A 15,227-nucleotide genomic window follows, 5' to 3' on the forward strand; every position below is an offset into this window, starting at 1 on the left:
AAATGAAGTGAACACTGATCATTTCACTTGAAATCAGGATAAGTTATAAAGTGAGATCTTGTTGGTCTGTATACTTTCAGTTGATAAAACCTAGTGCAGAGTTTGTAAGTTGTTTTGTTTACCACTTTTTAGAGAACATCTACATTAGGCTATCTGCTGTGTCTGCCACAGGGAATCTAACCCCAAATGTTAGCATTGTAGACTTACCCTTGTCCCACTGGTGAACTTCAAGTTGTAGCCTGTATGTAAATTGAAAAACTAAGTGTATTTAGCATGGTCCAAGACATGGTTCTGTGTCATTTCACTTGTAAGCACACGTTTATGTGTGTTTGTGTGTATGTTTCCCGTATATAAATTCAAATGAATTACTGCTCTGAATATCTCGCCGTCGGAGTGAGATGTGAGTGTATAGTTATATTTAAATCTTTCTATATAATGGTTTCTCTCAGCAATTATTTATTGAACACGTGTATGCCACACGTTTTAGTACAATCTATTATATTGTTACCGTTTAAATCCTTTCTTTCCAAACTTTCGATTAAATACAAAATCTCATTCAATGCTGATGTTGTTTTCTGTAGTTTAAATATTACGAACTAAGTTAATTTTAGATATTAACACTGATGATGGGGTTAAATATGTGTTTTGGTATTATCGCGTTTCTAATATTTATCTATACCTCTAGAGAATTATTTGTAGTATTTTTTGTAAACGTCAATCCTAGGAATCATGATATATGCATAAGAGATATAGTCATGTGCCTGATGAGTCCAATTGTGGCTGACAGGCCAAATTCGAAAGCAACATAGCTTGTTACAAATTTCACAGATCCGTTTGATGTCTGATTTGGAATCCAAGTTTATAACACTTTAATTTGTTCTTTCTTGCTTTACTTCTATCCTCTGCATTAAAGTCACTTTATTTTGAGCTACATCCAGTGCAAAATCTTCCTTCCAGACTGTGCTCCTCCCAACTTTCTACATATATTAGTTGTGTTTCATTATTTCATTTTACATCGGCTCAATTAACTAAGAATTGTCATTACACTTCGTAATCGATATCTTGGAAACATCACCTAATATTTAATAGGAGTATCCAATAGACCTAACATGTATTCAGTTCACCTTAAATGTACCACACAGTTTATTGACAGAAGAGCATTTTTGTGACGTAACCACAGAATATCATTGTTGCAATGTGCTGCTCTTCACTCGAACTTCTGTGGTATTAATATTTAAAGGACTTCATGTGTGGGAAAATGGAAATTTTTATAATTCAAAGGAATTTTCACAGAATGAGCTAGCATTTCCTATGTAGGGATGGCATGAATACCTGTATTAAAACAATACAAAAATCATTTTAATTTTCTTCTCTACAGATCATCAGAAGCTAAACATGAAGAGCTACCTGACGTAGTCATTCTTTCTCTGCCTTTCAGCTATCCAAAGCATCTCAAAGTCGAAAAGGGGCAAATAGCCAAAACTAAGGATTCTTATTTTAGTTCATCATCGTCTTGAAAAGGCCTAATGACTACCTAGCTCTAGCAGAAATTATGATTTTATTATGATTTGATAGAGCAAAACAGTATTCACGATCTTTTATGAGCCTGACATGACCAAGCGCGTTAAGGCGTGCGACTCGTAATCTGAGGGTCGCGGGTTCGCATCCGCATCGCGCCAAACATGCTCACCCTCCCAGCCGTGGGGGCGTTATAATGTAACGGTCAATCCTACTATTCGTTGGTAAAAGAGTAGCCCAAGAGTTGGCGGTGGGTGGTGATGACTAGCTGCCTTCCCTCTAGTCTTACACTGCTAAATTAGGGACGGCTAGCACAGATAGCCCTCGAGTAGCTTTGTGCGAAATTCCAAAAACAAACAAACAAACTTCTCCAAATAATAATAACTTTTTATTTTACAGCCAACCTTTCACCACCGCGTTTTCATCAGGGCTAGTAGTAGAATTTTTTGATGTGAAACTTACGTATATTTCACGAAATAATTAAGGCATTGAAATACATATTTGAAATTTTAATTTACATTTACAAAAGCTGTTCTGGGAGAATATTTTATTTAGATAAACACCTGTTGATCAGTTCTCAATCAGACATCTCGGACTAACTTTACTTACAAAAGTGCGTTTCATCGAGCGAGTAAAAATTAGCAGTACTGAAGCCAGTCTTTCGTTGGCAGTTAGTACTGTTGTGGTTTAGTTCGTGAGCTATATATTAAAGATAAATTTTCCTTAATTATATTGATTTGTAATATTAATAATAGTTGCATAAGAAAGTCTAGACTTTTATTTTCTTTAGTCTGATTCAATAATCGGTTCGCTAAACTTTGCGGATAACTTTTGGGATTGCTATTTGAACAGGAACTAGTTAATTTAAAAGGAAAAAAAAAAAAAACTTGAAGAAAAAGTTTTAAAATTACTCATGCGATTTAATTAGCATCCAGTGTCTCAAGTTAACGAATATGGAGAAAGAAAACAGTTCGAAAGATAATTTAACTGCTAATAACAGTGAAAATGAACATTTAGGGAACAACACGAGTATTAGGCTTACTACTACTAGTGCTACAACGCACTTTGCTTCTGATTCTATTGGTACTAGTGATGTTACAGCAGAGATTGAAGGTTCAAACAATATTAACACAGCTGATGAAGAATTAGATGCATTGTTGGACAGTAAGTTTGATTTATTTATTGACCTGGGTAATACCAAATAATAAAGTTAGGCTTAACGTTTACCTTAATTATTAATTTGCCCTGTTTTGTTTTGTTCTAAGTTAGTGTACCCCGCAGGGACAGCGGTAAGTATCAGAACTTAAAACGCTAAAATCAGGGTTTTGATTCCTCCCAGTGACTTTGCTGTAAGAAAATACCCAAAATTAGTGACGTTTAGTACCACTCATGGTAAGGATGGTGTTTACTGTTAGTGTTAATATGAACAAAAATTATTCTAAATGTTAACGTGGCTGTATAAACTAGCAAACATTTGTAACACAGCTTAGACCAGTTGAGCATTTAATCTTGATTTAAATTTTATTTTTTAATCACAGAGGTTAGAGTCATATATCAATATCATTGTTATCATAATAACCATTGTACAGTAGTAAGTGCCATCTTGATTTTCTTGTATGAAGGATATTTCAATTGTAGGGTAGAAATTAAAATTTGAAAAGCATAATTATAAGAACACCATAATTTGAAATTAAGCTTGTATTTTTGCTGTAAATGTAAGAATAACTCTGTAGTATATGATAAGGTGACTTGTGTTTTAAATTTTAATCCAAAACTGTGGGCACTTATATATGTAGTCACCATAATTGCAGATCCAGGAAATACTGGAAAAATTTACTGAATTAGTTTCAACTATTTATTTGATGGGTGTTTTTTATATGATGATACTATTTTTTAATATAAAAGAGGATATAACTATTGAGTCTGTAGCAGTGTTATCTCTTTAATGATGTTCTACCTGAGTATTACCAATAATAATAATAAAAAACTAAATTATTCTTTCTGAATTGTCCTTGAGTTAGAGAATTCATATAACTGTAAGGAATGACATGTATAGATATTTTGGGGGCAGTATTTTTCAAAATGGGAACTTTTAGGCAGTTTTTTATTCTGGGAATGATCTTTTCTCAATCAGTCTGATCTCAGAAATTGAGTACATATGACCACCTTAGTATATTACTGTATAATTTATGATTCCTACAGACTTGTTGGAAATAGTTTAGAGAAAGGGTTTAAGAGGTAGAATAATTCCAAGAATGGAAGGATTATTTATGAGAATGACCAGTGTTGAGGGAACCATTTTAATGAAGTGATTAAATAATTAAGAACTTCTATAATTAATGATCCCACATTATCCAGTATTGACACTAATATACTGTACATTAAATTGTAAGCACCCAAAATGCTTAAAATTGTAAATGAGCAGTATGTTTCTCATCCTTGTGCCAATGACTTATAATATTTCTTTGACTTGTTTTATTTTGAGAAAAAGAGTATGAGAGTTGATAATGTTTTGAAGGTTGTTCAGGAGATTGTTTGGATAAAGGCTTCTAATTCAATTATGCTATATTCTAAAAACAAGATGGCAGAAGTTTAAAATTTGGAAAAGATAGGATAGGTTGTAGTTGGTAGTTTTATTTCTAAATAAGTTGGTATTGGAGGCCTGCTTCTTGTAAGAATTTAAGAGAGAAATAAATTATTTCCTGAATTTGTTTTATTAATTTCTTTCTTGTAGGTTAGAGTGCAGGGACAATCTTGAAGAATGAAATGGTCCCTTGTTCCATTTTTATATTTATCTTATCATTATTTGCAAAATGATCTAAATAGCCTCTCAGTGATATAAAAATATAACTTGAATTTATCACCAACTTTTAAAATTTCTCTCTTTCCAGGTTAGGGTTGTGTGAAGCTCTGGTTTTCAGATAAAACTGTTAACCTTCGAGCTATTGGATACATCTGCATAATGACTTTAAATTTTATCAAGTAGTACTAAATATTGTACTAAATGAGTTTTAATATTAAAAGGAATAATTAAAACTATACATGAAGTGAAATGCAAAAATAAAAATTATATTACAATACTAAATACAAATTCAGTATGTGTAGTTGCTTTACTTAACATGGAACTGTTGCCTTTACTGGCGAGCTCGGCATGGCCAAGTGTGTTAAGGCATTTGACTCGTAATCCGAGGGTCGTGAGTTTGAATCTCGGTTGCACCAAACATACTCGCCCTTTTAGCCATGGGAGAGTTATAATGTGATGGTCAATCTCACTGTTCATTGGTAAAAGAGTAGCCCAAGGGTTGGTGGTGGGTGGTAATGACTGGCTGCCTTCTCTTTGCATGAAATTTAAAACAAAGAAACTTTCACTGGATTTCCTGAACTTAAGGATAGTTAGGTTAAAAAAAAAAAAAGACTAAGAGGAAATTAATTGAACCCTGGGGTCAGTTCCTAGCCATTTGATTTTTTGTATTTATATTAATTACAATGATAGACATAATTGAATTCTAAGGTTTGCTGATGGCATTAAACTCTTGATTAGAAAGTTAAGCAATTATTTGACAAATTACCTGTATTTACATTTCATGCAAGGTAATGTATGAGTTATCACAATTGTTCTTTTAAAATTTTAATTTGTTAGGATGTAGAATGCCTAGAAAGTTTTAAGGATCTGATGCCAAGTTTATTCTAGTTTATTTATTGTTAGATTATTAATATAGGGAGTTACATTGTACAAGCAATCTTATTTATTTGGTGTCAGTTGTGATTTAGGCCTACATCAGTTTCTGATAGTATACAGTGCTGAAGTTCATAGAATCTTTAAAGGAGGAATTATGTAACTTGTTATGTGGACTGCTATTTAAAGAATTATGCTGCTACACTGCTGCCAGAAGAAGGATATTATTTCACTGAAAAAACAAAGTGGAATTTTGTTAAAAATTCAACTGCTGAAAATGGCAACCACAAAGCCAAAGTGAGAGCAAAGTATTACTCAGTATGACAAAATTATTGTGACAAAATCAGGAAGAAATAACCAAAATTAAAATTAGACCAAGAAGATAAAGAGAGAAAAGTAAAATTAGGAAGAATGAGACAAAGTAGAAGAAAGAGATGACAGGAATTCAAGAGAGGAGATACATGAAAAGAATGTAGTATTTAAAGAAGGATTAAAATAAAAGAAATGAATCTGGTAAAGCTATTGGAGATGTACAAAAAGATGAAAACAGCAAGTTTTAAGCAATGCAAAAGAACATTGTAAAAATATGGATGAGCTTTGGTAATAAAATTGAAGAGTAAAAAAAAAAATTAGAGGTATAAAATAGCATCAGTGAGGTTGAAAAGAACACTGATGGCAAAATACAATTTCTGAAGAAGGAAATATTAAACATAAAGAATAAACAAGCCACACATTTCTGTATTGTCCTAGGAGTTCCAGTATGAATGTTGTTTGGGACAAAATATGAAATAAGAAAACTTTCATATACACCTATTACTAAAATATCATAATAGACTACAACTATGAGACTACCAAATCCAGTAAACTATGATGTGAAGGTAACACAGGAGTCGTGTACCCATGTTCTGTTTGAAATTATTTTTAAAAGTAAATGGTGGAATAATGAGCAATAAGAAATCCATTTTACTTCTTATATAAAATTACCAGATTTTACAAAATTGTATAACTTTACAGCTGAAATCTGTAAGAACTCTTAGTTGTTTGTAGCCACCTTATACAAGTATATAAGTAGTCACTCCAGAAAAAAGTATTCAGAGTGAAGGTTTATTATAGCATACAGGTGAAAGAAGAGACATTATTTCAATTATTAGATTTGAAAAAGCTTCTTCAGTTATTTTATCTGGATGTTCAATTCTAAATTTTGGATTTGTTGAAATGTGACCAGTTTGTAGAGAATATAACAGATGAGGATATGGGAATCAGGCTGAATGTTTGTGTTTTTTTTTTTATAGCAAAGCTGCATCAGGCTACCTGCTGAGCCCACCAAAGAAAATCAAACTTTTGATTTTAGCATTGTAAATCTGTAGACTTACTGCTGTACTAGTGGGGGTCAAGTCAGGCTGAATCAAAGTAGATGCACATCTAAAAGGAAAGCTTTTCATGATGAAATGAGAATCCATCAAGAATACAGATAATTTTGAGAAGTTACAGGGGGCAGACAAAAAAAAAAAAAAAAAAGTGGTTTTTCATTAAAAAATGTTAATTTGTTATATCTTTTATTATATAACACAAAAATATGAAAATTATATGTTTTTAGAATGCACTCAACAAGGTCTGTTCAAATATGATTTTAAATCATAATTTCAACACTGGCTTTTGTAAACATCTGACACTTTTCATAATTTTATGTACATTTTCTCATAAGTGTTGTGCACCTGCTGTAGTTTCTTAGATCTATTTATTCAAATTAGCCTGCAAAATATTCAGACAAGTTTCTCTGCCATAATTTGACATTAAATTGAAGCTTAAAATGACACAAAACAGTTTCACAAGTTATTATTTAGTCATCCTTCCCTTGAATTTCAGTACTACTTCACATTGATGTGGCATGCTTTCAGTGAGTTTGTGCAAATATTCTTGAGTTATTGACTGCCATTTTTCTTTGAGTAATTCATAAAGTTTACTGATTGGCTTGCAATTAATTGGTTTAACTCAGCCCATAAATTTTCAATCAGATTGATACCGGGTTATTGGCCTGGCTATTCCATAACATCAGTTTTCTTATTTTTAAGATATCTTTTAACCACTCCATAATTACATATTTTTCTGTTATCTAATATAAGATATAAAAAATTGACATTTGGAAATGGAGGACACTTTTTTGTCTAACCACTGTATATATATTTAGTTGTTTATAGTATCATCAAATTGAGTAGTGTTGAGACATCCACTCTGCTACTGATAGTTTAGAATAACTAAAACTGCTAGATAGACAATTACTCACATATAATTGGAGAGAATTAACTACAAAAGCATAAATGTTTCAGGTCTAATTTGAAAGGACATATTGCCAAGGACTGCAGAAATACACTTTTAGGGAATAATAGCTCTTCTTTTAAGAAAGATATTATAGATATGGTAAATATAGCCATTACAGCTGAGACTGGAAATCAACAGCTGTTAAGATACTAAACAGACAGTACTCCAAGAATGTATTTGATCTTTTAGGGAATAGGAGCTCTTCTCAAAGAATACCAGAAAGGGTAACTGTTATAGGTGTGGTAAATCTGGCCATTACACGTGAGACTGAGGAATCAACAGCTGTTCAGATACCAAAGAGACAATACTCTAAGGATGTCTTTGATCTCAACCAGATCAAAAGGATAACCAAGAGCTAACTATGCATCAGGAGACAGCTGTTTGATGCAGTTGTAGGGCAAAGCTCAGATGAGAATACTCCATTGTTCCAAATTAAATAAGTTCATTTTTCAAAGAAACCAGTCCAATGGGAAATGTTGCAGTATGTTGATTGACACTGGTTCTACAGTTACAATAGTTTGACCCACTTTGATAATGAAAGGTGGAAAACTGTCTCAGATATGCAAAGAGCAAGTGGATATAAAGTTCCATCAAGAGAAAAATTAGAAGCTTTTCTTATTGAAAAAATTTCTCTCTACTTCTTGATGCATGAGTAATTGACAGAAATGAAGAGTTCAGACTGGGAATTGGTTTCATGTGGAAACATTAATTTGAGGTTAGACTAGGTTCATATAGCTTCACAGTCAACAAAGCTGTGATAGTATTGGCCTCAAAAAGGTGTAGCATCATCTGAATGAGATGGTTACACAGAGTACCAGGACTCATTGATATAGATTTTGGTTATCTCAAGATAAATATCAGCAAGAGGAATTGAGTGAGATAAAAAAGACTGGAACAAGTGCAAAAAAACAAGACCAATGCTTAGATGAGCAAAGGAAGGAGCCCTGACAGTTTAGTAATCACTATAAGTGTGAGAGAAGGTATTATTGGAAATACATTTTCAATTTAGAAAAATGTAACCCCACCCACAGTGGCACAGCACTATGTCTGCAAACTTACACTGCTGAGTTTTGATTCTTGTTGTGGGCAGAGCACAGATAGCCCTTTGTTCAGCTTTGTGTTTTAATAACAAACAACAGCAATTTCTGGGATTACTGTTCCTCCAGGGTCAGATCTCCTTCTGTCTTTATTGGTATAGTCTGCCAGATTATTTGTTTGGTCTCTTTTTCTAGAAGTTATTTGCATGTGGTTTTTATTCTGTCCCATCGGTTTCATTGCTTATGTCATTCTCTTGCTGCTTTCTTCCTACTGCTGCTAGACAAGATTATTCATTCTGGCATATGGATTACCTCTCATAACTTTGTTGCCCACTATCTTATCTGCTTGTTTCCATAATTAATGCTGCTGGCTATTCAGAATATGTTTATGTAGTGACTCATTGTACTCTCTTCAATAAAAGCCCTTTCTGATAGGCATCTGATTGGTATCTGGCATTTTCTCTGGTGCTTTACATCACAATGTCCTTTCTCCTTTTCTTTGAGTGGTGCAAGGGAGACCATTCCTATATACCAAATACTAGCCACTGGGATTGTAGATTGTGGAGAACTCTCAATAATTGGGATCTAGTTGTTGGGGTAGAACAAATAGTACCAGTAACTGGAAACTGGGAAAGGGATGACAATGTCAGTGTAGTGCATGTCAGTCCTCTTATAATTATACTTCTTATAAAATGCCAGAATCCTTCTCCCTACCACCACAAGATGTTGATTTCTGGGTGGTCAGGTGTTGTATTGTTGTAGGACCAGCCAGTATAAGTCCACACACGTGGTTAGTAGGAATCCTCAACCTACCATCAACCAGATGAAAAATTCCTGACATCTCCTAGCTTTGGACTAAAGTTGATCCAACACATTTTAATTTTACCTTTTTTACTGTTGCTCAGATGTCAGATTCCTGAATGGCTTTTTGTTGGTTGTATTCTAAGTTTGCATATATGTACTCTACCTGGATTGGTAGAACTGAAGCTGATTTTCCCTCTTTCTTCCTGATCATGAGGTAGGAACAGCTGGGACTCTCTTCCTACCATGGAAGATGCATGATGCTGTCTGGTTTTGACCTTCCAAATACTAACAATCATTTCCTGTGCAGTTGAGATAAGCAGGTAGCTGTTCTGTTGAATCATTGCACTGACTGATGTTGTACAATCCATGGCATGTATTCTCTGTGAAGCTGGTGTTGGTCAAGAAGGATGATAGAGTTGATAACAACAGCACCCTAGTAATTCTTATGCTGTCCTGCCACTACTGGTGTCAATCCAAGACATCTAGTAGTATAGTTAAGGAGAGTACTCAGTACAGTCTGAATGCACCCCAACCATGCTAGATGTATTGGCTTTCTAACCTCGATACATGGAGTTACTTTGTCTCTTCCTCCCTTTCAATCTGGTTGGAATTTGTATCCTGGAAAAGATGAGATGCAGTCTTCCACAAGTGTGCTCGTATGGAGCTCCTGCTATCGGGTGTTACATTTCCTCTATTTCCTTTAGGCACTTTCTAATGGGAATTCATACAGGTAGCTTTTGCACCAGCTCCTCCATCATATCAATGTGTGATTCTAGCTTTCTATGTGAAGAAGTGTGCATCTTCTTGAAAGTTAATATTTTCCATTCATGAATGTGTATTTTCAAAATCTATTCACTTCTGCACACACTTCCTACTCTCCTTTCTCTGTTCTGTAAAATCTTTTTATTCCTTGTCTCCTCATAAAATGAGGATCACGAATACAAAAATGTAGAAGAAACTAGTGTGCAGAATGTGTTGTCCTTCTCTCATTAAAGAGCTTTTTCTGCATATTAACACCATTATATAGTAGTACAAGTCACAAGAAATCTTGAGTTTGGGTGAGAGTTGCCTAAGGCTAGTGGCATGCAACTCTCCAAAATGATGGAAGATGGTTTTTTTGTGTGAGACGGTATTTATTAGAAGTACATTCTCAGGTAAAGAAAATATTAACTTTTAGAGGGATTTGTTATGGAATTATTCAATCACATATCTTTTTTTGTTTGACAGTTATTTTTTCTTATAGGTGCATTAGAAGACTTCAATAAGCCATTGCAAAAACAATGTTTGGAAAAACCAAAACCATCAGAGAATGTAAAGGTATGTGAGACAACAAGCTCACGTTTGCTTTTAATTTAATGTCAGGTTGGAGACACATCTATGAACGGGTTCACTGTTTAATTGTAGATGTACAATCCTCATATCTATATAAATTTAAATCAAGAAACTAAAAGCACGATCATTTATTTTCTTTTGTTATAACCATAACAGTATTTTATTTATAATGAAATAGGAAATTTGTACAGAACATTTTTTGAAGTGACAGTGTATTGTACTTAACATCTGATTATTATTTTTTCAAGATACATTAAGATTTTTTTATTGATTCATAATTTTGCATTTGTCTACTTTTCTGAAGCTTTGTAGACTTCAAGCACCTTCACATCGTGTCTGTATTATACAGTAGTTTTGCTAAAAAAATGTTTTTGAAAATAACATATTTTGTCACAGAATATTTGTTTATTTAGTCAGTTATAGCATGGCAAGTATATGGTTACTATCTGTCTAAAATGTCTGCACCATTACGTGTATTTCAAACAACATTCAGTGACCACATTATATTGATATTTTTCTGTCGTGATATTTTCTGGTGTATTGCATGTTCTTTTTCTATTCATTTTTTATACATATATATGATGATGCAAAAATCACACTTTATTTTTAGAAAATGTTAATGTTTGTGTAGAATTGGTTCATAAACAATTCTTATTTATATTCTGGATATATTCCCTATCATTGAACTAGCTGCAACAATGGGGTTTTGAAGTGCTCCAGGACTATAGTTATCTAGTTTGTTTATTCTTTTATTTAGCTCTTTTAACCTAGAAATTATTATTTAATGATTGTTGTGGTTCAGGTATTGTTATATTAATATCTAAATGTAAGAATACAACATGCATTCAAGTATGATAAGCTAATACACTTGTATAATAATGGATGTCTCTCTTTGCTAGAAGTAAAGTTTTGTTTTGTTTCTTTCTGATTAAAGATCTTATTAATAAGTTAGATATTTTGAGCTATCAATGCATACTACACCAATGAAATTCACCACCAAAGGTATGTGATTGTGATTTTAGCCAAGTGAAGAAAAAGTGATAAGCATTGTAAACTACAGTCATGCACAAGAACACAATCTGCACTTTTGAAAAAGTTAAATTCTTTATTAAAATATGGTAGTACTTAATAGTGGGGATCAACAAAGTTTCAAAATAATTTATACACCAAAGAACTGCCTTGTTGGATTCCTAAGTGAAAAATGAATACTGGTTATGATATATGCAAAAATTGTTATAACATGCTAAAAAGGTCACTAATATTTCTGATATAATAGTTCAAAAATTTCTGAAATATTTTTGTCTACTACCTTTCCTACCTGATAGCATCAGGAGGTCTAGCTCCTGTATGGTTTGGACTATTACTGTAAGATTTCTCCAGCTTTCTTGACTGGTCTATGGGTATCTGTGTATGTTCACCATTTACAAAAAATCTGTATGTATATATGCACTTAACACTCCTACAAAATTTGGGCCTAATAGGCCCCAGAGCAACTTGAAAGGTTATTAATATTAGGCTAATAATTTTGTATTTAAATGAAATTGCCATTTAAATCCATTAATGAATGGATTAACGAGATTCCCACTGTCCCTATCTACTATCTAGCGAAACCACAGCCAGGGGAACGGGCTTGGAGAAATCAGGACTAGAAACGTCTTTTCGTAGGAGTGTTAAATACCTATTCAACATAACAAATAGCAGTACTTATCAATAGATACAGTTTTGACATATAAAGTATATGCTATATACAGGTATAAAATAAAAATAAACAAACAATTGTACTAAAAATTATGAATTTTGAAATGAAGTAGAGGTCCTACTACAAAAAAATAATGAATCAAGAATTGAAATCACAATCACAAATTTATAAAATTTAATAGCTATTTTGATAACTTCATACATTTATCTGTAGGCCAAAGTAAGGATTAAATTTTATGGGTTTGAAAATTTATAGGTGTTGTGTTTATTCCATTGATAGATAAAATTGAACAAATAAATAGGGAAAAAGTTTTAAGAGAAAGTTCGGATTCTTGATGAGAAGAAACCCACTTGAAATAAAAATGCATCACAGAATGGCTCGTGTGGGTATTAACACTTTTATTAATAAGCAGAGAACAGTGTTTTGATCTTCTGAAGGTGACCTGTATTTTTGACTTTATTATTGTAGACAATGTTTAATCTAATAGGTTATTTGATAAAAATTGAATTATATTTTTATGTTATACATTCAATTGACTATATCAGCATTATAACCTCTGTCATTAGAAATGCTTTTTTCATAATTATTTTTCCAAGTTAGTAGAATCAGAACACATTTTAAACATTCCATGTTTATGAATGTGAAAAACTGCTAATTTTGGAAAAAAAATGAGTAACATGATCTTTGATATGGTGGCATGGAGACTGAATATGTTCTCTAACAAACAGTTGTGGAAATACTTCCATTATTATTTCTTTTAACAGGTACATATAAAGAAGGTAAACAGTTATCTTAATCAATCTTGTATGTAAACTGAATAGAGTTAAAAGAATCAACATTGTTTAGATAATCAGTGAATGTTTTTAACTCAATACTTTCATTCTACCAAACTTCAATATTATATGAAGTAAATATTAAAATAACACTTCTAAATACAGATTTTAGGGAGTTACATGGTATGTGGTATGTAGCACTGTCTAAAATCAGATGTTTGTGATGTAATAATACTAAGTCTGTTGTTTCTTATAAATTAGGTACTCAAAGTACTAATATTATCAAGCTAGAATATAAAATTAGAACTTTGTATTTCTTGAAGTACACACAGTTACTTCAATATGTGACATGTGAATACCCAATCAACAGCTTAGAATGTCCTTAGAGTAGTTTCCTCCACCATTTTAATCTTTGAAAATGGAACAACATTCTTTTGATCCAAAATTTCAATGAGGTAAGTTTTGTCTTTAGTCTGCTTGAAGTTTTAAATTTTTTTTAAAATTTAAATAAATCTTAGTTACTAAGCTTAATAAATTGTAGTGGAAATTCTTTGGTATCAGTGTAGTTTATTTATGATGTTTTTGGTTATTCAAATAATATATATGATAAAAAAAATATTTTTTTATATCCTTCATCTGCAAAATTTTAAAAGGCTTAGCAACGTGTGTGCAGCAGCAAACACAAGTACAAAGATTGTAGTGAGAAGAGATAATTTTTGGTTTAATTCTTGATTTACTGTTCTATATTTTAAGAAAAATAAGTGTAATAATTTATTCCCAAATAGTAATAATCTGTACACATCTATATTATGTATAATATTTGAAATGTTACTGCATATTATAAAATACTAGTCCACTAAAACACACCAAGACAGGGAGGACTAAAAGTCAGTTTTATATTACTGGATACTGACCAGAGTACATGTGCACTGCATCAATTCAAGCTATGTAATTTTAGGTTGGTGTTACTGGAAGGTCAATATAATAAAAAATAATAAATATATATATTCACATATAGTGTTATGAGGCTTAAGCTACTTAGACTAAACATTTGTATTTTTGTGTTATAATATGTAGTCATTCTAGCATGAGAAAAGCATAATTTATATTTATTTCCTTTTTTTTATGATGAATACGAGGTTGGTCAAGTGACAGACCCCACAGTGTTAAGAGTAAAGAAAATGTCAAAATATAAAGTTTTGCTGGAAACAAATGTTTTAAATGTGTTTTGGGATGTTTAGAGTTTACACAAACAATATTTAGATTTTGGGGATGGAAAATAGTTTTTAATCATAACATAAAATTACTTTGCACTCAGACTAGTAACAAAACAATTTTCACAAACAAAACTAGTAAAAATATTTCATTAAAATGTCTGATATTTTCTATACAAAATACTTGTAATCTTTACTAAAGGTTTACCATCCTTTGTGAGGATACACATGTTGTATCAAAAGTTATAGTACAGGTGTATATGTATATATATTACACCAAACCTTTGTGAAATGGTTGAAATGACAACATGTGGTAGCATTATTAAGAACATGGAAGAGATCTAAAAATGCATTAGCACTAGTGTGTGGACCTGAATGAATAGCAATAATCAATTGATGTGTTTACAAAATCATTCATGCCTCTTCCACCTTGTTCTGCATTGGACCACGTCACACTATAATTTGCTCCTCTTCCACTCTTCACTGTGTGTTTAGTCTTTTACTAACACTTATTGTTCTACATTTATCTTCCATATTGTTGTTTTGGTTCTGTAATTTCTTCTGTTTGAAAGTGACCAATTATACGAATCTAATTATCAGTTGTGGCTCTGTTGCAGTGAATGTTTCAAAATTTAATTCAACAACTGTATTATCAGTTTATGTAAAAAAAAAAAAAAAAAAGTTTTTAACTTAAAAGTCTTGACTTGTATAAATTTTATGTCTTAATTTCCCCAAAAAAGATAGAAAATTCTAAATTTTCAGTTTCCAGTCAATTAGAAAGATGAAATTAAATATAACTACAAACAAGAATCTAAAATTTCAACTTTCTACCTTCATAATTTTCAATAAAGTTAT

At 32.0% G+C, this 15,227-nt stretch overlaps 1 protein-coding gene across 1 annotated transcript in view; it reads left to right on the plus strand.

Moving 5' to 3' along the window:
• The first annotated feature begins 1,929 nt into the window (after positions 1-1,929).
• Pex19 (peroxisomal biogenesis factor 19) overlaps positions 1,930-15,227 on the plus strand; it is a 46,706-nt gene continuing 33,408 nt past the window's right edge. Inside the window, exons 1-2 of the mRNA XM_076454217.1 lie at positions 1,930-2,682; positions 10,598-10,671. Coding sequence (XP_076310332.1) covers positions 2,472-2,682; positions 10,598-10,671 — 285 coding nt within the window. The 5' untranslated portion in view covers positions 1,930-2,471. The remainder of the gene's footprint in view (positions 2,683-10,597; positions 10,672-15,227) is intronic.

The sequence above is a fragment of the Tachypleus tridentatus genome, chromosome 9 (genome assembly GCF_004210375.1).
Source record: "Tachypleus tridentatus isolate NWPU-2018 chromosome 9, ASM421037v1, whole genome shotgun sequence".
In the NCBI taxonomy this organism is placed as follows: Eukaryota; Metazoa; Arthropoda; class Merostomata; order Xiphosura; family Limulidae; genus Tachypleus; species Tachypleus tridentatus.